The 23,133-nt window shown below is 38.2% G+C and overlaps 1 protein-coding gene across 2 annotated transcripts in view; it reads left to right on the top strand.

Moving 5' to 3' along the window:
- The window catches only part of lingo1a (leucine rich repeat and Ig domain containing 1a), a 62,262-nt gene extending 41,975 nt beyond the window's left edge, over nt 1–20,287 (top strand). Inside the window, exon 2 of one of the 2 annotated variants that reach the window (XM_028586504.1) lies at nt 16,344–20,287. In XM_028586504.1, coding sequence (XP_028442305.1) covers nt 16,356–18,203 — 1,848 coding nt within the window. In that variant the 5' untranslated portion in view covers nt 16,344–16,355 and the 3' untranslated portion in view covers nt 18,204–20,287. The remainder of the gene's footprint in view (nt 1–16,343) is intronic. The other variant, XM_028586503.1, reaches the window with a different exon arrangement.
- Nucleotides 20,288–23,133: the final 2,846 nt, after the last annotated feature.

The following is a 23,133-nucleotide window of genomic DNA, read 5'->3' as shown; positions in this document are numbered from 1 at the left end:
ATTAACCATTTGAAATACATCTTGAAACCAGTAGTGTAGTCTACGTGATACTCAGCTATATGCAGTATACTCACTAAGAAAGCTCCTGGATATATCTGCATATACCCACTTAAAAATGCACAATGACACACAACATACTTCCCATTATATTTTTGACATATTTTGAATTGTCATCTGTGTTTTTTCTTTCTTTGCATATAGGCTTAATAAAAGGTATTTCAGCCGTGAATTGGTGCATAAAAGTGTATCAAAATGCAGGAAATAATGTCTTTGACACTCAAAAACTAAGACCCCCACCCCCCCAAACATATACAGTACAGTATACCCACTACAATACATTAGACTACACCACTGCTTGAAACATGTATTGAAACATATTTCTTTTGTAATTGAAGGAGTTGTTTGCTGAATTACATGACGCATGGGCCAAGTCAAAATGTATCAAATGTTTTATTTAAGTATTACTATTCCTAAAATCAGTTTAATTTGACATGTTAAAATGTTTGGCATATCCATCATCGGCAGGCTTGTGTCCATTTTATTTCGATATTATTTACATAGGGGATATTAAGCTGGGAAGCATAATATACTGGATCTAAAATATACATAATGATGAGTGATAAGATGAGGACAATGTCATTTTTTTAAAAGTATTTTAGGGCGCATTTTTACCTTTCTTATTTGTAGATAAAAGACAGAGAGGTGACAGGATATTAGGGGAGAGAGAGAGGAGAGGTGATACGTCACAAAGGTTCCCAGTTAGACTCAAACCAGAGACGTTCAGATTACCATTAGGCCACTAGGAAGCCCTAATAATGGCAATTTTACAGCTGATATAGCGTACTACAGTGCTGTGATTGCGACATTGTAGATTTGAAAAATATGTTTACTAGAACTTTGCAGGACAGTGTACAGTAAAACGTAGCCATCTTCTATAAGCTGACTTGCACAGTATGGGTGGGGTTGGTTAAGATGAATCAAGATTGAGATTCTCATTTAGTCAATGTGTTTCAGCTTTCATTCAGGAAAACAGAATGCACGGAGCCTCATTCAAGGACTGGAAAAGCAGAATTACTGTATGAAGGCTTTGAGATGTATGTATTCCACACCTAAATGCACATTGTGGTCTACTTGGATTATTATTATTTTAGATTTTTTCTAAAAGCAAAGCATGGCTCTGACGTTACGAGTTTGACAAGTTCAAGTTGATTGATTGCTTATGTATTACCCTTGGGCAAACATATTCTAACTCCAGCCACTGCCAGTCACATTTTTGACATCTGGGGGGGATGAGTGAGGGCAGTTTAAGCGGTGAAATGGTGGTGGTAGTGTGTGTGTGGGTGGATGGGGAGGGTAAGACTGATGAAAGGGCCAGGCAGCGATCAAAGGCGAGAAAATGAAATGGCTTTTGACCTTGTTGGATGCTGGCGAGTGACATGCTGCCACAGAAGTGCAAAGTAGTTTGGGAACCTTTGGGAATCGGGAGGGAGAGAGATCAGGTCTGCAGAGCACTGATGTGGGGCGAGAGGATGGTCCAGGCAATTTAACCCTTCCATCTCATAACTGATTTAGCAAGGGACTCTGTTCAAGGGTGTAAAGGTGGACAAAAGTTATTACAATGACAGAATGAGTCAATTTAAGGTGGAAAAAAAAAAAAATTGCGTTTTGCGTGCCTTGTAGTGAACTATTCTATAAGTCTCACTATACATTAAAATCTTGCTTATTATGAGATGTAATGGGTTCTGTAAATTGGTCTTATAAAAGAAACCTCAGGCGTAATCTCCCCTCCATAATACAATATGCCCTCACCTGTAGTTGATATGCAAATGTGAAATATAAATAATTCAGCTCTTTTGGATTTTCTTCAGCATTCTGCTTGCTCCTACCATGATGGCAATAATGAGCAAAACAGTGCAAGGAAAATGTGAACAGGCTTTAGGACAGATAATAGCCAAGCATTTTCATCATGTGCATTATGCCATCATGTTAAAGGTCTCAAATAGCATTTTCTTTATTAAGGTTCATGTTAACAAAGTAAAGCAACTAGAGCTAAAACCATCAATTATATAAATTAATTATCAATTATATAAAACAGAGAAAAGCAGCAAACCCTTGCACTGGAGAAGCTGCATCAAGGGAATGTTTTGCTTGATAAATGACTTTTGATTATTAAAATTGTTGCTGGTTTTTTCAGTTCTAAATGCAACATTCAAATGTCATTGGGAATTTAAAACTCTGCAGTACAACTGTTTAATGCCCTGAAGCACAGCCTTTGTGTTATGTTTCATGAGGTATCTCTCAGTAGGATGGTGTTTGTTGGTTTGTTTGATACACCTTTCCTTTATTTATTTGGTCCCCATGCCAACTCTATAAATAATGTGTTTAATCATCCAGACTGCAATAATAAAGATTTTGTTTTAAGCTGGGAGAAATCTGGAAAGATTTTTCAGCATAGGTAGCAGTGTTTCAGCACCATCTCCTCTGTAAATGTCATACAAGTTTACAACAAGGCTAACATGACAGGACTACAAAGATGAAATTCTAAAACGTGTATCCACAAGCATATTGTCTGCCTGTCAGCATGTTTCAACAAAGGCACTGCTCTTTGCTTGGACACAAAGAAAAAGACAGTCATTCTCATTAATGAAGGCACGAGTGGCAGAACAGGTCTCACTTCCTAGCTCTGCAAATTGAGGTTGGATGGGGTTTGATATGAGTTGCACTCAGAATCTAATGAGGTTTTTCCTAAGAGATAGTAATCCACACATAGTCTATATGAGCTTACCATAATGTACCATTTTAAATCTGTTTTAGCACAATTACTTCAAGGATTCAAAGCTGAAAGGAATAAAGTTCTAGTCCAGGTTTTTGTAACTTCTTTTAAGGGTTGCAGAAGTGTTGACAAGGGATTTGCAGTGTTTTGCCAACCCTAAAGCCATCTGGTATTAATATAGAGGGTCACCTTGTCATTGATCCATGTGAAATACCTAGATTGTCTTTCTAAAAGTGAGATTCCGCTCTCTCTCTAGTACCCCTAGGATTAGCAGAGCTGGTGAGATGTGATTCTCTTATTCTTTTCACTATCTTTATGACCTCCTCTCATACTACAGGGAACCAAAGCGAGGGAACGGGAGGATACAAGGACAGCTTAGACAAGTAATTTTGCCTTTAATTGCTCAAACCTCCCATGAGTGCTATTGCTTAAGTTCTCCAAAAAAAAACTGTTGTTGTTTTCCTCCACATAATCTTTGATTATATGAAGGTCAGCTTTTTTCTCTAAGCTTCTTATGAGAGAATTTGGAGCAGGTGGATTGCTCAGAGAGATGAGACAATGCTCCCCTGCTGGATTTGAGAGTGAGAGTGAACGGCCCCTTTTTTCCATCCGCTGCAGTTACTTTCCAACTGTCTCCAAAGCTCATCTCGGCCATCTTATATACAGTAGTCTTTGTTTTTCTTTGTTCTGCTTAGTCCTCATTTCCCAGTCTATATCAATAGCACCATTATTTGGGGTTTTATCTGGCTAATTAAGGCTTCATCTTTCTGGGCAATCTCTCAGAGGACATGGATTAAGCTCCCCTATCTCTGCACTGGAGCCACGATGGGGTCGGCCAGGGCTGCTCCACACAATGTAGATTGAGGAGGGGGAAAAAGCATTGACATCAGGTTGTTTGAGTGAAATGATACTCAGAAAAGGAGAAAAATATAAATATTGGATGCTGAAAATGGGAATCAAAGGATTTATTGATGAGCTGTGGTATAGGTTTATAGGAAAAATCTATATTAAAGTACACTCAGTTTGGGCAAACATCTTGGTTCCGCAACCCTCAAAGTGCCCAGGATTGTTTTGGTTTTTGGATGATTCAGGTCTTCTGTGCAAACGCTTATTTATTAGCTACAATGTGTAATAAATCCCACTGTAACCTAAATACCATCAATTATTTTCACTGCCGGTATGTGTCAGTTGTCCAGCCTTTTTTATCAGCAGAAAGCCATTTGAATCGATAACTGAGCAGACCGTAGCCTTGGACAATTCAGTTACAATCAGTTTGCATGCTTTAACAGGCGCCATTTCTTTTGCATCTACAATCAGGTGATTAATTTTGGTTGGAATAGGGATCATGAGTCACTGTTTGGCAGTGCAAGAACAGCACTGTATAAATTTAAAATGCCTTGTTGTTCTGGGTCCACTCATTATATTTTAGTGTTGAAAGTCAACAGATGAAAGTCTGGGTCAACACATTAAACATTGAATTACCCTGCAGAACTGTCAGTAATTGTTTGGGAGGTTATATCTACCTTTTGACTTTTCTCACATTGTAGTAGAGAGGAGAAAATACATTTTGTTTTTTTGTTGTGCAGAAACACAATCTGCCACAGAGCTTTGGCTGGCTCATGTTCAGTTCTTATAATGCGTCTCTGATTTTTGACAAAGCACTTATGAGACAGTAGCCTGGCTCCGCCCTCCTACGTACTTCCACTCAATTTTTATTTTCCTTCAGTACGTCTCAGTTTGCGGTATATTTGTGGGTTTTCTCTGGCCAATCGTTACCTGTCCAATCAGTGAACAGAGGGAGTGGCTGAGAACAATGACCTTTTATGGTGTTTGCTAGTTTGAGTTGTAGTTCCGTAATGGTGGCAGAGAAAGATGCGAGCGAAGCCATTCGGTCCGTTATGGCAACGCTGCCGAATATCCAGAAGTTAAAGCCCGAGCAAGAACAATCTTTGCTGAGTTTTGTTGGTGGCCATGATGTTGTGGCCACCAACATCAAGTTTGATTTTCCAGATTGCTCCGTTAGTGGTGAAGGAGTTGGCTAAGGCTAACGCTAGCGATGCTAAGCCAACGTCACAACCAAACGTTAGCGATTGGTTATGGCAGATCCAGAGTGGCTCTGGGCAGATCCAATAGTTTTAAACTTCAACAGAGTACCCGCCTTCAAGGAAGTTAACACTTGTCAATGGAGAGAGGCCAGACTCTCTATACCAGGCTAGTAGGACCAGGCTAATGAGACAGTGTCCGGACCATTAAAGGACATAAATCCTAAATGAGTTAGCTGAAGTGACATTGCTCAGGCAGTTTTATACAAGAGTCTGTACATTTAAAAGGCATAAATCAAGAACTGTGAATAAAAAAAAATCAAAGACCTTATCTTTGCTTTTTCATTTAATGGTTAAAGATGAAATTGTTTGTTTCATTGTACGTTGTCATCTTTCCAAAGGTGTGGTTGCGCTGGCAACCATTTTAAATCCATGAAATACAGTCCTCCCTGTCTGTGAATTAGGTTCACTTTCATGGATGTCCTACAAAAACAACTATTTGAAATAACTATGCCATTTCAAAAATGAGAAAAAATGACCCAAGGTTGAGGTTCGGAAGTTATTCTATTGCTTATTTTCTTTTATTGGTTTGTGGTGAAAACATGGCAGTGGCGAGATTTGTGAAATGGTACTAGAGATGGAAGGAAGGCCTTGGGAGATGTATGGCATGTCTGTTGCTTTAATCCATTCAATGCCACCAAATTTTGGATTAAATAGGAATGACTATTGCAGTTTGGGTCTGCATTATTCGACGTCTTTGCAAGTGATAATGAACATTTACACTCTTAATCTTCAAAGGAATTTAAAAACTGCCTGACATTGCAAATTGTATAGATGCACAAGGTACTATAATAAGACCAATATTGGATTTACGAGGCTTGTTATTAAAAATGTGTTTTTCTTTTTACCTAAACACACAAATATGGAGATGGATCTCTTATATTTGGCTATTAAAGAATTTTGATAAAGTTATGTAGGCCTACCAAGTCAAACATTTTTAGGTGAAAAAATAAGGCTCGTTCTTTTCATAGTTTTTCTTGAGTATCAGTTTAAAGTTATCTGGAATTTATGTGCTAAATAACTTTGGATGCAAGCAGTTTGAACTGAAATAAATGCAGATAAGCCACTTGATATGCATCAGAGTCCTTCAAAGTCATAAAGTAGATCAATACCTAGTAAATTTACAGAGTAAAGCCCGACTGATAGTGGATTTTTAAAGCTGATACTGAAGATGATATTTGAATTTAAAATTGATAACATCAGCCAATATTTAATCTTTTACATACATTACATTATTCTTCTTGTTGGAGCTCCCCTTTGCCAGTGTTTTGTCTACAATCTTTGCTGTTCTCTGCTACGGCAGGCAACAGCAGTATCCTCCAGTGTCTTTTTTTCTGCATTGGGGTCGCCTCTCTATCAACTAATTACAGCTCATTTCTCTTTAGAGGCCTCACTGTGAGCTGCAGAGCCAGCTAAGCAAAGGGGACATTTTCTTTGCTACACTGGGAGGAAAGCCCTTAGATGCCAGTCACAATTAAAGTCAATATGGCCCTAAGCCGCTCCACACTGTGCCGATCACATTTCCTACTGTAGCAGCAGATAAGATATAGCTTAAATTATTCATTATGAAACTAAGGCATGTTTCCATGTTGACTCCCTTAATTGAAGAACCAATGTAGCTTGCGGTGTAGTCACAGCTATTAAAGCTACATCCTACAGGCGTATATGGATGAGTAATATTGTGGTTATTCCATAAACCAGCATCAGAGCTTGCCCAAATACAAACACCCGTCCCACAAACACACTCTCAGAGCAACAGTCCACTCAAAAAAATATTCACTCACAAATTAAGTGAATAAGTTCAGTATCCTCCTCGTAAAAAGTTGATTCATTTTTGGGAGATATTCAGTAAGGTTCTTATGTAGAATTTCTAAATTTTCACCTTTCAAAAAATTATTATTCCCCAAAAGCAGTACTTTAAGACTTGGCTTTCCATAAGTACTGTCATTTTCTTAAATTAAATCTGACACGTCTAGGTGAATGCTTATGTGAAATAGAAGAAGTAAGGGCTTGATTTAGCTGCATAATATTAACTCATCATGTGGATTATTGGATGCTCTGGCAGGATATGTGAGTGCGTTGACAGGGACTATGTCTGAATCAGATCTCTTTCAGTCGGGGGCTGTAAACTTCAATTGCTGAATTTCTGTCTTGACTGCCATACATATACACATACAGAAGGTAATTATTTATTTATTGAAAATTGTGGAAAAAAACATGTAGATGTCTTATGTAGGTGAAGAAAAGATGGATGATTACATAAGTAAATATTTTCATGGCTGCTCACCAAAGCAGTGATGTGGGAACCTGTTCATTTGCCTAAGCTCCTGTGAATTCATTGCAATAAGACGTCAGTGTTTCTAATCAGAAGCTTGTGGGTACATTATGCAAGAGCCTTCTCTTGCATACAAAAGGTTCTTAGTTTTAGATTCAAGGAAATTGATTTCCACTCATAAAATACAAATGTATATCTTAAGTGCAAGTTATCTTAATTGTTATGTGGGTCCTTTATACTATGTAGTGCAAACAGCCACATCATTTTGTTACCGTTAGCATGAGAAAAGCAACTTTCAAGATTAATTAATATTTGGGGCTAATTTCATTGAAGTTTTAACACTGCCTAAGGGACTATTTTGTATACTGAAGATCTAAAACCAAGCTCAAGTTCCAACAGGACCAATTCATTTGAAACAACCGTTTATAATAATACATTTTATTTAAAGGCGCCTTTCTCTGCACTGAAGGACACCGTACAGGGATACAGGGATTTAAAAGCAGCAAATGAACAAAAATGAAAATAAAGAATAAAACAACAATATAAACAACAGAAAGAGGCAGAGCAATTGACATCAAGTGGAATAGGCAGTTTTAAACAGATGTGCTTTGAGTTGCAATTTGAAATAAGCTCATATCTAGTTAATGTAAGCAACTGCATGTTGTTGTTTGCAAATAGCAGTTGCTTGTTTTGTCTGACTGACAGTCCAAAACCCAAAGATATTTCATTATATTCATTATATTTCATTTAATAATAAAAAAGCATCACATCTTTACATTTATTCATCTAAAACAAGCTATTTTACATTTTTGCACGATAAATCACTTCAATGATTAATCATGTATGAAATTAGGTGTCTACTCTACGTTCTGTGAATCGACAAATCAAGCAGTAGCAGATGTGAGAGCCTTTTACCCTCGTATATCCACTTCATTCTTCTTAAAGTTTTATAAAAACATTTTGACTAGAACTGCTGAATGGAAAAAAAAAACACATTCTCATTGGCACATTGCTTGAAACAGACTTTCTTAAAGCACCTCATGGGGCCAAGTTAGTGCTGGCCTCTCAATCTGCCGAACTAAACAACAAGCCAGATTCAACCCACATGCTAAAACTCGTCCAAAATCCACATCCAGTCTGAAAAGTAAACCCCTACGACCTTCAGTGGTTATTGTTTCTCCTTAATGTATTGCCATGGCTGCAGTGTATTCATTTTTGCCAGTGTAGCAGCAAGTGGTGTCCCGGTGCACTGAAGGTTGGCATCTCCTGCAGTGTTTGGAGAAGAGTCCATATATGACATAAACGCCTCAAGCCTTAAAGGCGGTGTCAGCAAGATGTTCCAAACCCAAAAGAACAGGCATCAGAGTGTGGGGCACAGCATTATGGGACAAAGCAATACACAATACGACAAAATTTGTATAACCGCATCTCTGTATGTGTGTGTGTTTTGTGTGTGTGTTGTGTGTGTGTGTGTGTGTGTGTGTGTGTGTGTATGTGTGTTAGAAGCAGCCCTCCCACCTGTGAAGCATTTTCTCTCAGCCTTAGGGGAAAAAAAAGAAACAGCTATTCCAGCAGCTCTCTCTGGGAGAGCTCAATCGTTCACAATCTAGCTGTTTAGCTTAGTTACCTTCAGCTCCCAAACATTCTAAATGTACAACAGCTGCTATGATAAATACCTCAGGTTCTTACCCTTTCATTAGTGCATAGTGTGGACTAATGTATTAAAAAGGGGAAACTTGCAGTCTTGTATTTCATTAGAATATGAAAGTTACTATATGTAGTTTGCTCTTAAAATCAGACATACATTTTAATAACCTCTAATCCTCTGACTTTTCATCTACTGCCAGTAAAACTGATTTTAGTGCTAATAAGCAACTGTTAGCACACTAACATGCTAAACTAACTGGGTGAATGTGGCACACATTATACCTGCAAAACATCAGTATTTAGCATTGCTGTTGTGAGTATGTTAGTATTCTGATGTTAGCATTTAGCTCAAAGCTCTGCTGTGCCTATAGAACCTCACAGAGCCGTTAGTTGCTCGATTCTTAGCCTTGTTAGTTTTAAATTAGTCTCGCTTGCCAGACCATCCTCCACACACAGCGGAGGAGGGTCTGACTAGTCCACACAGCATTCCAGGATGGGAGAAAAACATGCTCTAGTTTATTGGCATTTCTTTAAACCAGTCACAACTGTCATGGGCGGCGCTAAGCTCTGCATGGCACCGCTGCAAAATAGCCGCGGGAAGGAACTAGTTTTGGTGGAACGTGTACGTTCAAAAGTTGTTTTAGTTGTGCGAGAGAAACTCCGATTGGACAAATAGCCTAGCCAGTTGTCTCAATTTACCATGCCGAGATCTGAGGAGCAGTTAAACATAGTTCTCATAAATCCACCTGAGGATTAAAATTCCAACACTAAGAAAGCGGAAGGAAACGGACATCGTCGAAAAGACATGCATCCGGCAGAATTTCCTGCAGGACCAGAGCAATCCCGGAAGTGGAATATTGTGGATATAGACTAGTTTTAAATCAACAAAACTTTCAACAGCACACAGAAGAAATGGATAGTAGAGAGAAATAAAATGGTTTAAATTGATTACTGTTTTAGAATCAGCAACTTCTGTACTATAGTCAACTTTCCATTTTAACATGTTTTCAACAGATGAAACATTGGTATTAGATAAATACTTATTAATTTAGTGAACTTTAACTTTATCTTTGATGCTAAGATGCTTGAAAAATGCTTCAAAAACATAAATGCACAGCAGACTGATAGAGGCATTTCAAGGTTCAAGATTATACCATTATAGATTGAATTGCTTGCTTTTAAAGCTATAGATTCATCTATATAGGCCCCTACAAGTGATATTCTCAAAATTGGTTATTCATAGTTTGATACAGTTTACTTTGTCATTCCCTGGTCATACAGGTTGCATTACAGTTAAGTGATTAAAGTGATATTATTATGAGCTTATTATACTTTACATTGAAGCTGTGTGCCTGTATAGCTCTCATATCCAAAATGCTAATACATTTTTCTTAGAGACCGCCGACACTTAGTGAAATATTATAATGGTTCTATAAACAAGATATCTTTTATAAAAACATAGTGACTGAAAAATACTGTCATCTTTGATTTTGTTAGCAGCTTTTTAAGGTAACAGTCAGGTGGTGATAAATTGTTGATACATTGTTAGAACCTAAATGTCAGTCTAATTTGGCTTTGATTAGGAAGTTATATCTGCTTTTTGTGTTATTCATCCAAAAAAGCAACTATTGGCAGGCTTCTTTTTTATTTATTTTCCTGGATGTTGTGAAAGCAGTGTGAGTGCTCATTAGTGAGTGCTGATCTGAGTCCTTCCAAAATCCTGCATCCACTTTATAAAAGTCTGACATTCTGGGGGCTGTTCCTCTTTGAAAACACATCTCCTCAAGAACCAAAAATGAACAGGGATTCTCTGAACAGAGCTTGGGAGACGAGGCTAATGAGCCTAATAATGATGGAACACCACGTATGGACACACTCCCTCTCTCACAGATAACACCCAACCACATCTGTAAAAAGCTTGCCAAATTAGGGTGAGCTTTGGGTGCAATGAAACATGACTTTTTAGAGTTTTAACAACCCCAATCATGAGACTACTGATCTCTGCACATATTGCGACCCATTTAGAAATTATGGAGTTTTGGCATTATTATTAACAATGTATTTGTTTTATTTAAAAACTCATTTAACATATGCACTTGAGCGGAAATCACACAAAATTTAATTTAACCATTTTAAACAGGTAGTTAACGTTGAGAATCTGAACTAGTTACGTTAAAGTGCTCATATTATTCTCATTTTCAGGTTCATAATTGTATTTAGAGGTCATATCAGAATAGGTTTACATGGTTTAATTTAAAAAACTGTTTTAGCTACAGAGTGAGGCATCACACTTCCATATTTGTTGGGAGTCTCACATGCGCAGTACCTAGGTAAGCACTGCTAGCTAGTCAAGTATGAGGGCATGCCACGCTAGCAGCTAGGCGAGCATTATAACGTGTGTTACAAAGTGTCGCACGTTTGTCATGGAAGTAAAGGCTGGACTACAATAGAGTAGTTTGGAGCAGTTTGTGAACAGTGTTTTCTGTTGGAGATGGTAAGTCTTTGGGCTTTTTCACTTTATAAATCTATTACATGCACAAAAAAGATATATAACTCAATAAAGGAAAGGGAAAAAGCCAAAAAGCATAATATGAGCACTATGAACACAGAAATATTTAGTTAGGGTTTTAAAAAACAAACGGGTATTGGCTTAAAGAATGTCATGTAAAACTACTAATTACTGTATATCAAAATGAAAGTTGACTTGGTTGACACAAACCCCAGTCTTCGGAGTGAAAGTCTGTGTATGTTAGGAAACGTAATTGATAATTACAATGATGATGATTACGTTATTGATATTTTATAGAGTTAATTCAACATTTTTCATTTTGGAGGCCATAGTTTGTGGTGCTGTTGAATTGTAAGGCATTATCATTATCACCTTTAATTATTCTAATCTTTATTCAATCGATATAACTTTTGCAAGAGAGACCTGAGTACTGCAAAGTGAAGGAAAAGGAAGTGTTACTAATGTTTTCTCCACTCATTTAATGTCAAGGGGGGAAGACTAAGACATAAGATGAATTACTGTTGATGCTTTCCTAGTTACTTTAAACATGATTATTTCTTATAAAAAAATATATTTGTAGCTGTGTAATGGAGTTAGGCATCAGTAAGCAGAGCCCCTGCACAGACACAGTATACGACCCCCTTTTGGGGTGAAGTTCAGTAGGGACATGTCGACAGGTTTCATGGCAGTTTCATCAGGACAACAGCTGGCCACTGTTGGAATTCTGCACCTTGTTGCACCAACCAGCTTCTTCGCCTGGATTAGGGCTTTGCTGTCCATCTGTCGGGCGTCGGTTTACATTTAAGCCCTGCCATTTCACAGGCCCAGCCCCAACCAGCAATCCCACCAGGCAGCTTAGCTTTTCAATGACACAAGGGTAACCTTTCTCTCGAAATTCAGCTCGGCGACATTATAGCAGTGTGAAAGTGATCTTACTTGGTGAGCGAAAGGTCAGACTCTCCTGGTTAAGATGGATTTAGCCAAAGTATGGCTGTCAATATACATGTTCTGTGTTATAACTACAAGCTGCTACTTACTGTAAAGAATTGAACCAATAAGCGTCTTACAAAGCACTTTAACTTAAAATCTCAGCAGCTGTTTTTTTTCCTTTCTTCCAGCATACACAATTAAACAGATGAATTATAAATTGATGAAAAATGTAAGTAATATTGTGATGGTGGTTGACAATACCAACTAATTAATAATACCCATAATGGGCATACTTCCCCTATATGAATTTGTTACATTTACCTAAGGAGGATATTGGGTATAGTGTCAACTGCTAACTACAAATTGTCAGAAGACATTCTGTCAAAGTCATAGGAATACTAATATAATTTAAAAAAAATGTGCAGCTTGGTCTGTCCATTCAGGATTTGCCTGATAGCTGACTAAGCAGTTTGCAGAGAAATGGGCTTTAAAGGCTTTTAACACTTTGTGCTACAGATAACGTCAGCACTATCTCAGGGATTTCCCAGAAGCTTACAGGTATTTAACTATGGTATTAAACAAGGCTCAGGAGTGATGTCTTGTGACAGGTGAACTAAAGCTTTGGGCAATGCTTAAGTCGTAACAATAACCCTCCCCAATTATGTTTGATGTGTTTATTGTGCATTGTGTAATGATGACAGACAGCCTCATTCAGACGCATGGAACAAGATTTAGTGGAGTGATAGCAGGTTGTATATGAAAGCTGCAGGTGGAAAGAAAGCAATTAAACAACTAACTACAAATGGGTGGGTAAAAACTGTTGAACATGGAGCCACAAGATTTAAATACAGTGAGTGAAACAAGATCCTTATCCTTCTAAAAGATAAAATACCCGAGACTAAACTAAAGAAATGGTGGCTTGAATTTTGTATAAGTCTTGCACTAGTTGCCTGTGTAAAGCGCCAAAGATGAACGACAGTATATAAATGCTTTTTCCTCATAAAGACCTATTTAATTATTAGATTTGATTGTAGTTAGATTTTTGATTGGGGCCTAGTCTAGTCTCGACATGAAAATGTTCAGAGAAAAGGTTCAAAATCAAAATTGATTAAAACTTTCCAATGAACTTAATGACTGCAGCTTGGACAAGATAGCAAAATCGTACTGATTGTCTGTTGTTTAATTATGATTGTACATCCACTGATGGCTACTCTTAAGCCACTCTGTTATAATAGGCGCATAGGACACCATCCACTTCCTGATACAAGGAACATCTTCTGGATCCCAGTGGATTCTGTCATAAAGACATTAATCTCACTATCCATTGATCTAGTTATTACTGGTCTTGGACCAGTGGGTCCTCATTTATTCAGTACCACTGTCTTACTTCTCCTCGGCCACATTCTTTTCTATGATCATGGACGCCTCCTCTCACTTCACCTCAATTAATGTAATTGTCTGGCAGCTTACTTGAGGGCTGATTGGAATGAAGAACTGCTTTTAGACTACATGCCTACGAGGGAATGATAACACCAGATCATTAACAAAACATAGCTGAAAATGTTTACCCGTGGAGATTGCATTCTTCATCTTAATGTGTCCCCATCTTTACATGTTTCCCTGCATATTTGCTGCTGAAGCCATGTGCAATAAAGCTGTTCTGTTAAACACATGGGCGCACATTTTGAAGGGATGATGGTAAAAGCTTGAGTAACATCTCTTTTCAATGGATCCTGATAAATAATCAGATGAATTATGATTGATAAATCAGGTGCAGTGTAATTTTGTTGGAATTTTCACCCTGTGCAAAGGAGTGAGAAGACTCATTAAAAAGTCTGACTGTAAGGTAAGGTCTGTAACCTGCTGAAGTTGCAGTCATGGAGCTTTACCAACAAGGGATTATGATTTGATCATTTTTTCTCGATTGGGTTTCAGTGTCAGTGGTAATAGCATCTTATTGACTGATATCCAATATGCGACAGCCACATGATAGAGGGTGACAGATGGAATTGAGCTTGTGAAAAGGACACTCCTTCTTCTTAAGTGTCTTAGCATGCCATACAAAGCTCCACACCACTCCATCCTTCAGTACTCAGCACTGACTTGATCAATGTGAGTTATGGAATAAGAGTGATTGAGAAAGGCTCAAGGCTGCAAGGAGCACAGCAGGCTCTGATGCAGGTCAACTCTGTACTATCATTTCTACCTGATTTTAGATCTCTTGGTTTCACTTGATTACAGATGGTATCATCAAATCCCCAACCTGAACTTTGACCTTAGAGGGAATAAAATGAAATTGAATGAAGTAAATCTAACCCATAAACACTTATTTGATGAGTCTGATGTCCAGTTGGTTATTGATTTAGTGGGAAATAAGTTAGTGGTGACAACAATGGTAGCAACATGTCACCCAATAATTAACAGTCAACCATAATGTGACCATAATATCACAGATTTGTTTTCCCCTTTTCTCTACAGTCACAATCTGTCACAAGTAATATGGTCCATTAAATCTGCTGAAGCACAAACATGCACTATCCTTCATAAACCCTGTATTCATTTGGAAAAAGCAACATGTGACCAGTTGGCAATCAACTTTAAAGGCAAATTTAGAGGAGATGAAACTGCATACCAATGGCAAAAATCTACGTACTGTGACAACAGCCATCACACATATACGGGAGTCCCCTACGGACATGTCTTGATGAGTGTGAACTAGATGTAAGGATTTTGTTTCTGTGGGGGGTTTTCACACATATTTTATCATGTCACTGAATTACAATCCAACTGCATGTGCTTAGATGTTGGAAATAATGTTTTAATGTAATCTAATTTCATCTGCATTTCACAACTGGAACCCATCATACAGCTAATATTTCAGAATCAATGTCTGCAAATCATAGTATAAGTGATGTTCCCATGTTCAATTTATTTTATGATGTAAACGATGCCATCATTGCATATAAGTGGAAATGGAATGAAATGATAATATCAATCGTTAATTGCATTGTTAGTTGAAGGGGTGGAGGCATGCTAACAGATGGGATTGAAATTAAATATGGTTTGTTTTTTCGCTCTTAAACCCTGTGTATCTCTCTGTATCCAATTCCCTGTTGGTGTAAGGTCTATATTTTATCGTAAAGGATTGCATGAGCCGAGTGTCAGCCACAGCACATACATCACACTTGCCACCATCCATCTTTGATTGCATTCTCCTGTTACTACTGCTCCACCCCTCTACTGTTTTTTTTTAACTCATACAGCAAATCCAGGCTAGATGTAGGGGTGAAAAAATAGTTTATGATACCAGAACAAACCCCAGATGTGCTCAGCATATGTGTCTGTGAAACAGCATAAATTGAATTACCATCTGAAAAATGCTGTTAATTCCATTTAAGGCTGCGCCCCTTTCACTTCATATCAGATTGATCGTCTGTGGGGTGTGCAGTGGAAATAGTGTTGAGCATTCGACAGCAGACAAAATGAGTGTGCAGGGCAAGATGTACGTAGATTACTAGAATTATTTGGCCTTTGATTTTCTTGCTGGGATCAGTTTTTCCTATTCTATATCACAAATAGGTCTGATAGAATGCTGTGCATTCACAGTAGCTACTTGCATTTGAAAATATCTTTTGAAGCTCTGTGCAGAAACCTGAAGGATGCAGAATTCATAACCCTCACACCATTTTTGAACTAACCATCTCAAAGCCAAAGGAAAGTGTTTAAAAACAAGTTCATACTGTGGCCAATTCACACTACTCCATGTCCAATCTCTCCATTTTCAAATCACATGTCAAAACTCACATTTCTAGAGCTGTTTTTAATGTTTGATTAATGTTTGTGTATTTTAGTATGTGGATTTCTTTTTAAAAACTCTGTCTTTGAGGGTTGCAAAAAGCACTATATAAATAAAAATAAATGCATTATGTCTACCACGTATGATGTGAAATTGCTGAATTCAGCAGAGAACTACATATTTGAATAATTCCACAATCTGTATTGAACCCCCCTCATCTAAAAAATAAATACAACTAACAATTTAGCCAAATGTTAGGTAGTCAAAATCAGTGTGACAGTTTTGTGAATAAAATTTTTGTGTCTCCCCAGGTAACCGATAAGATGGCGGCTGGGGAAGCAACTGGGCACAGCTACCTGGTGGCTTGCTGGCAGCCCATTCTGATACTGATGCTCGGCACCGTGCTGTCTGGCTCCACAACAGGTTGTCCATCCCGCTGTGAGTGCAATGTTCAAGAGCGCTCTGTGATGTGCCACCGCAAGAAGCTCATGACAGTTCCCGAGGGCATACCTGCAGAAACAAGACTGCTGGACCTCAGCAAAAACCGCATTAGAACCATCAACCCAGACGAGTTTGCCAACTTTCCCAACCTCGAACACCTGGAGCTCAGTGAAAACACAATCTCCACTATTGAACCTGGAGCGTTCAACAACCTTTACGGCTTGCGGACATTGGGGCTGCGTAGCAACAAGCTTAAGCTGATCCAGCTCGGTGTCTTCACAGGCCTGAGCAATCTCACACAGCTGGACATTAGTGAGAACAAGATCGTCATCCTGTTGGACTACATGTTCCAGGATTTGTACAACCTCCGGTCTTTAGAAGTGGGTGATAACGACCTGGTTTTCATCTCCCACAGGGCTTTTCATGGCCTAAGTAGCCTTGAGCACCTGAGTCTTGAGAAGTGCAACTTGTCTTCTGTGCCAACAGAGGCTTTTACCCACCTTCACAGTTTGATCACTCTCAGGCTGCGCCTCCTCAATATCAATGTCATACGGGATTATTCCTTCAAACGGCTCTATCGGCTGAAAGTGTTGGAAATAGCCAATTGGCCATATCTGGATACGATGACCCCAAATTGCTTGTATGGATTAAATCTCACCTCCCTGACCATTGCAAATGCCAACCTGACCACAGTTCCTTACGTAGCCCTGCGGCACTTGGTTTATTTGCGCTTTCTTAATCTTTCATATAACCCTATCCACACAATTGAGGGGAATAAGCTCCATGATCTTCTGCGTCTGCAGGAATTTCACCTAGTAGGAGGCAGACTGGCAATGATTGAGCCCTACTCTTTCCGTGGTCTAAATTACCTGAAGATTCTAAATGTGTCTGGAAACTCTCTTAGCACTTTAGAAGAGTCTGCTTTCCATTCAGTTGGAAACCTGGAAACCCTTGCCTTGTATGATAATCCCCTGGCCTGTGACTGCCGACTGTTATGGGTTTTCCGACGACGCTGGAGACTGAACTTCAACAGGCAGCAGCCAACCTGTGCCTCCCCTGAATTTGTCCAAGGCAAAGAATTCAAAGACTTCCCGGATGTCCTGCAGCCTAACTACTTCACGTGTCGCAAGTCTAGGATTAGGGATCGCAAACCCCAGCAGAAATTTGTTGACGAGGGAGCCATTGTTCATTTTGCTTGCCAAGCAGATGGAGATCCTGCTCCAGTGATAATGTGGCTATCCCCGCAGAAAAAGTTTATCACTACCAAGACAATTGGAAGGCTCTCCGTGTTGCCAGATGGTACCCTCGAGGTTCGCTATGCCCAGATTCAGGACAATGGTACATATGTGTGTATAGCTAGCAACGCAGGCGGAAATGACACCTCTCTTGCTCACCTGCACATTCATAGCTACTCGCCTGACTGGCCACACCAGCCCAACAAGACTTTTGCCTTCATCTCCAACCAGCCCGCAGAAACTGGTGCTAATGGTACAAGAGCCAATGCTCCTTTCCCCTTTGATATAAAGACATTGATCATTGCTACCACTATGGGCTTCATCTCTTTCCTCGGTGTTGTCTTGTTTTGCCTGGTACTGCTCTTTCTTTGGAGCAGAGGTAAAGGCAACACTAAGCACAACATTGAGATTGAGTATGTGCCACGGAAATCAGACGCTGGCATGAGCAGCAACACAGTGGATGCTCCTCGCAAGTTTAACATGAAAATGATTTAACGGAGCTGTGGAATTTATTAATTTTGAACTAAAAAATAAGACAAATGTTAAAGAAGACATTTTCTTTCCTCCCTTACAAACCTGTGGATCCTGGTCTGTTAACATAGAGTTACTGTATATGTTTTTTCTTGACTGAAGCCCTAGAGAGGAGGGCAGTTCCAGACTTTCACAAGTGAAAGCACATCCAGTGCTACAGGGCATTGGTGGTTTCTACAAGGCCTGTTGGGGCATTTATTGTAAGTCAAATTTGTCATAAGCAGTTCTCCTGTGGATTTATACTGGGAAAAATATATCGGAAAAAGAAAAACACTTCAAACAGCCAGAATGCGGGGGGCAGATCATATTTTGGCCATTGCTGTTTTGTGTCTGTATTTTTTTATTTAGTGTTGTTTTTTTATTTCCAAGGTTAAATGTCAAGTTATGAATGAGATTTGTATGGGTTGATGAGCACATTTATACATTGATAACATTGATGCTTTTCAAGTACATCATCACTATATGCTACATATGGTCTGTTTGTGTTCCTACAGTGATGATTGTTTTGTATATCTGTATCACAATACCTGATAAAAGAGAAAGAGTATGTCCCAGAAATTAGCAGAAATACTTACCATAGTATGGCACAATTATATTATGGAAAATACAAAATTGTTAGTGATGACTATATAAAATTCAATTTGAAAGTCACAGCAGCTAATTAGTGGCCCCCTTCTTGACCAAGAAAGTAAAGTGAAGGAAACTGTAAAACAGTTTACAGTGGTCATTATTTGAAGTGAAAAACGGAATGATATACAAATATAAATGCTCTGAATATATGTAGATTCAGTGATATAGAGATACATTAGTGCAACTTTTACTTTTAAAACCAATTGTCAGTAATGCACTGTAAAAAATATTTTTTTAAATGACAAATATAACAATATCAAGTGTTGAAGAGTAGCAGCAAATCCTGTTGTTAAATGTGGCTCTTAATATAGGATTTTAGCATTGGGGAAATATAATGAAGCCTTTTGAGCCCAGTATCTGATATCAGTGTCACTCATCCCTAATTTGCATATGTAACCCAGAAAATGCACACACATGGATTGTGATACAGTAGCAAATGTGAGATGCTGCTGATATGATGGGATCTGTACCAACAATGGATGCAGCATATAGCCTACAATTTTGCCATGGAACAGAATGGTTAGTGTTGGTACATTATACTATACTGCTTATCACTGACTTTTTAAATTGCATTTCAAAAGCTATTATGTATTGGTATAATTTTGTGCTCAACATGATAGTAAGGAAAAAAAGTTGTGGTGCTCACGTTTTTGGATACAATGTGCTCCTCAAAATGTAGAATATTCTTTTCATTGTTGTTGTTTTTTTTGATTGTTTTATGAAATCAAGACTTATTGATGCCGATGCTCCCCCCATCAAAGCCATGGAAATATTACCTTCCAGGATCATTTACAGGTTTGCTATTCCCCAGAAATGTGCAATGTTTTGTCAGGGGAAAAAGAACTGTCCATATTTGGTTCCCAGTTGGTCCTGCATATTAAATCTGAGGTTACAGCCTTTCTTTGTCAAGTACACACTGTGGACAGCTGGGCTTTGCAAACGTGTGTAAGGATAAAGGCTAAGTTATTTATGATGGATGACATTACAGACAACGACTCAGTAATGGGCTGAAGTATGGATAGAATATGCAGATGGTTCGAGTGACACAGATGGTTTCACCCATGGAGCAATCTGAAGCAGCTTTGGTGTAATCCGTTTTGCATAAAGGAAAAAAAAAAAATCACTGGATATGGCTCATGGTTCTCCCTCTTGCTGATTATGAATGCTCTCTTCGTTCAAAGTGTGGCTACTGTACTTAGCCTTTTTTTGGTCCCGAGTGACCCGGGATTCTGTTTTTTGTTCCTTGTTATTCCTTTTTTTTTATTTTGACCCTGGACTATACTGACCATGTAGTCCAAGCCAACTTTTTACAAAAAAAAAGATACTAAAAAAGAAATCTATGGAAAATACATTCAAATTGTTCTGTGCAATAAAAGGTAATATGCAGATTTTTTTTTTTTTTATTAACAAAATTTTGTTGATGTTGAATTGTTGAGAATATGGTATGTTGTATTAAACAATCTATGGACTTTTTTAAACATATGATGGTCATATCTTGATTTTAATCCCATTAGTAAGGACTAAGCACTGTTTTATAGCCAAAAAAGACAGCTGCGTATGTGTGGGGTTTGGATAACATTGGTTTGTACCAATGACACAATGATTATTTTTCCAGGTGCTGAGATTTGAGACGAAAACTCTTTCCCTCGTCACGATTGTTAAATTATGATTTTATGAATTATTTCACTTACAGGCCACTGTAAACTGGCATAGTCCCATTGATCTTGATACAATTTCTTCTTCATCAACACAGATTAATGAAAATGAAATATAGTGCCATAACGCATTGCTGTGTTGCTACCCAAGCACATGCTTACGTCTAGCTGAGCATTTGGGTCAAATTTGTTATCCATCAGTGACAATATAAGCAATTTAATGTTTGATATATTTGATTGACTACCGCATTAAATGATGATGCAGACCGCTAGGTAATTTAATATCATGTGTTTCAGCGCTAATTACTTGGTTACAGACCATTGGTAGTTCCCTTGTTCACTTGCCTGGCCTCTAAACATTAATTAACCACCATTAGTAAAGGATCACTAACATTGAGATATGTATAGGGAATGTTATTAATTTACGCTGCACATCTGTAATCTTAAAAGAGACAATTATTGGTAGTCATTAGTTAGTGACCTTAAAAATAAACAAAAAATAGTAGATGTTTATCATTCTAGATCAGTTTTATTCTGGGGTGTCTCTTAGCGAAACATGAGCAAATTAGGTTACCCTTTGAAGGACATGGGAAATGACCGGGGATATGACAAGGACAGCTTAGTTTCATAAACATGGTGCTGCTATGCATTAAGTTTGAATCTCTATCCCATTCCTTTTTATTCCACATCCTTGCTTCCTTGGTTAGGGCTCCAAGGGGACTTTTGACGTTCCCTTTTTTCCTCAGGCTGTATCAAAGCATGCTCATTTATCTTCTGACTTGAAAACAGACAGGCAGAATGGAAGAGGAGATAAGCTATTCTTGAGGCCTCAGAGCCCAGGGGAGTAATGGAAACATCCATTGTTTTCATTCCTCAGATATTAGATCTGTGCTTAAATTTCTAGGTCAGGAACAGGCTGATGGATTCTGACACCGTGCGACAAGTCGGCTCTCCTCAACTGAGCATGAAAATACAGACACACCTCTGGGTGTTCCTTGCACTCATCCAAATCCATGTGCTTAATGACATCTGGCAAACACGTCATGTAAGCAAACAAAAGTGTGAGTTTGAGTTGGTGATACCTCTGTCACATAAAAGAAGCATCAGATGCCTAAAATAAAAAGCAAGTCTTTGGAAATTTATATTTAGACGTGGAATATAAAGACACGACAGAGAGGCCGTTTCTCATATCCAGATTATATCCATATCAAAGGGTCTAATTTTAGCACTTGTTTAGGTCTATGTTTCCATAGTATAACTATTGCATCTTATTTCACCTATTTCAGTCACTGTCAGCCAAACCCTTTATATATATTAAAATGAATGAATTTGTTAATTACAAGTTAGTCTCAATAGTTTACTAATGGAACAGACATAAGTGGACTGAAAAGCAAGAGTACTTTTCATTTAATTTTAAATGTCATACATCTAATTGAAAGGGCTTACATCTTAATCACTTTAATTAGGCTACTGCATTAAACAGCATATTGTATATTTATTAATTAATGCGAGCACGATCTACATGTTTGTATGTCTTTGGCAAGGAGCAAAAACCTTATAACACATAATTTGGTTGTGACTAGATACATTAACAACCTTTTTTCACCCATGATTCATCCATAAACACTACTGTTTATAAACAGTAGAGCTGTAATACTAGCCTGGTTGACACCAGGTTGGAAAGTCCTTCAACCAATCAGACCAACAATCTCAAAAAGCTGCTCGCCGTCGCTGCGCTATCGTCGTTGCGTAAAGCCTGCCTCAACGGTTGTGATTGGTGCCTCGATTTTGGGGACATTGGAAATGGGTTTGAATGGGCTCTTCGCCAGACTGACTTGCAGAGCAAATCTCAAATTTGCCGGAAGTTCGGTAGTCCAAGGTTTACCCGGACTACTGTAATACAGTATAAAAGTTGAAATCATACAGTATATATAGGCAACAATATAGTGTATAATATACCATTTATTAATGGTTTGTTTGCTTATAGATGTTAAATAGTAGGGGTCAAAATAAAGTATTATCCATCACTCTGCGGTGGTTTGTACACCAGAGAGGGTAGGCGGAGCTAATGCAACAGACTCGCTATTCAACTCACCTTTGTGTGAAGCTGGCATACTGTTTTTTTTGGTCTCTGCAAGCGTTGGCAGTAAACGGTTACTATGGTTGAACAAACAAAAGAAAAGACTGATTCACAGACAAAGAAAGTTCAAAAACAAAGTGAAAGTGAGATCCAAAACCATATCTGCAATTACCGCTTATTGACATAGGTGCTGCCAAAGAGAACAAAAGAGAGAGCTTCAAAATTGTCACTTTAAGCATTGGAATGCCTATTATGTTAATGCCAAAAACCAGTACGAATATATGATGGGATCAACTTAGAGTGATAGAACTTATCATGCTTAAATAAGAGTGATGTGGTATTTAAGAATGTATTGCTCCACTGTTTAAAAACTCCATCTGCTGTAAATAGTCATTAGTCATGTTTCCATCAACTTATTTTTTTATGCACATTTTGAAGTATTGCATTAGCAAATGTTGATGGAAAAGGCAAAATTTGCTTGAGGTGTTTTTTTCAAAAAAGAGTTGGGGAGATAGAAACAGCTTTGCCG

The sequence above is a fragment of the Perca flavescens genome, chromosome 8 (assembly GCF_004354835.1).
Source record: "Perca flavescens isolate YP-PL-M2 chromosome 8, PFLA_1.0, whole genome shotgun sequence".
NCBI lineage: Eukaryota > Metazoa > Chordata > Actinopteri > Perciformes > Percidae > Perca > Perca flavescens.
The sequence above is the reverse complement of the archived record's forward strand: the minus strand, read 5'-3'. Positions and strand labels throughout refer to the sequence as shown.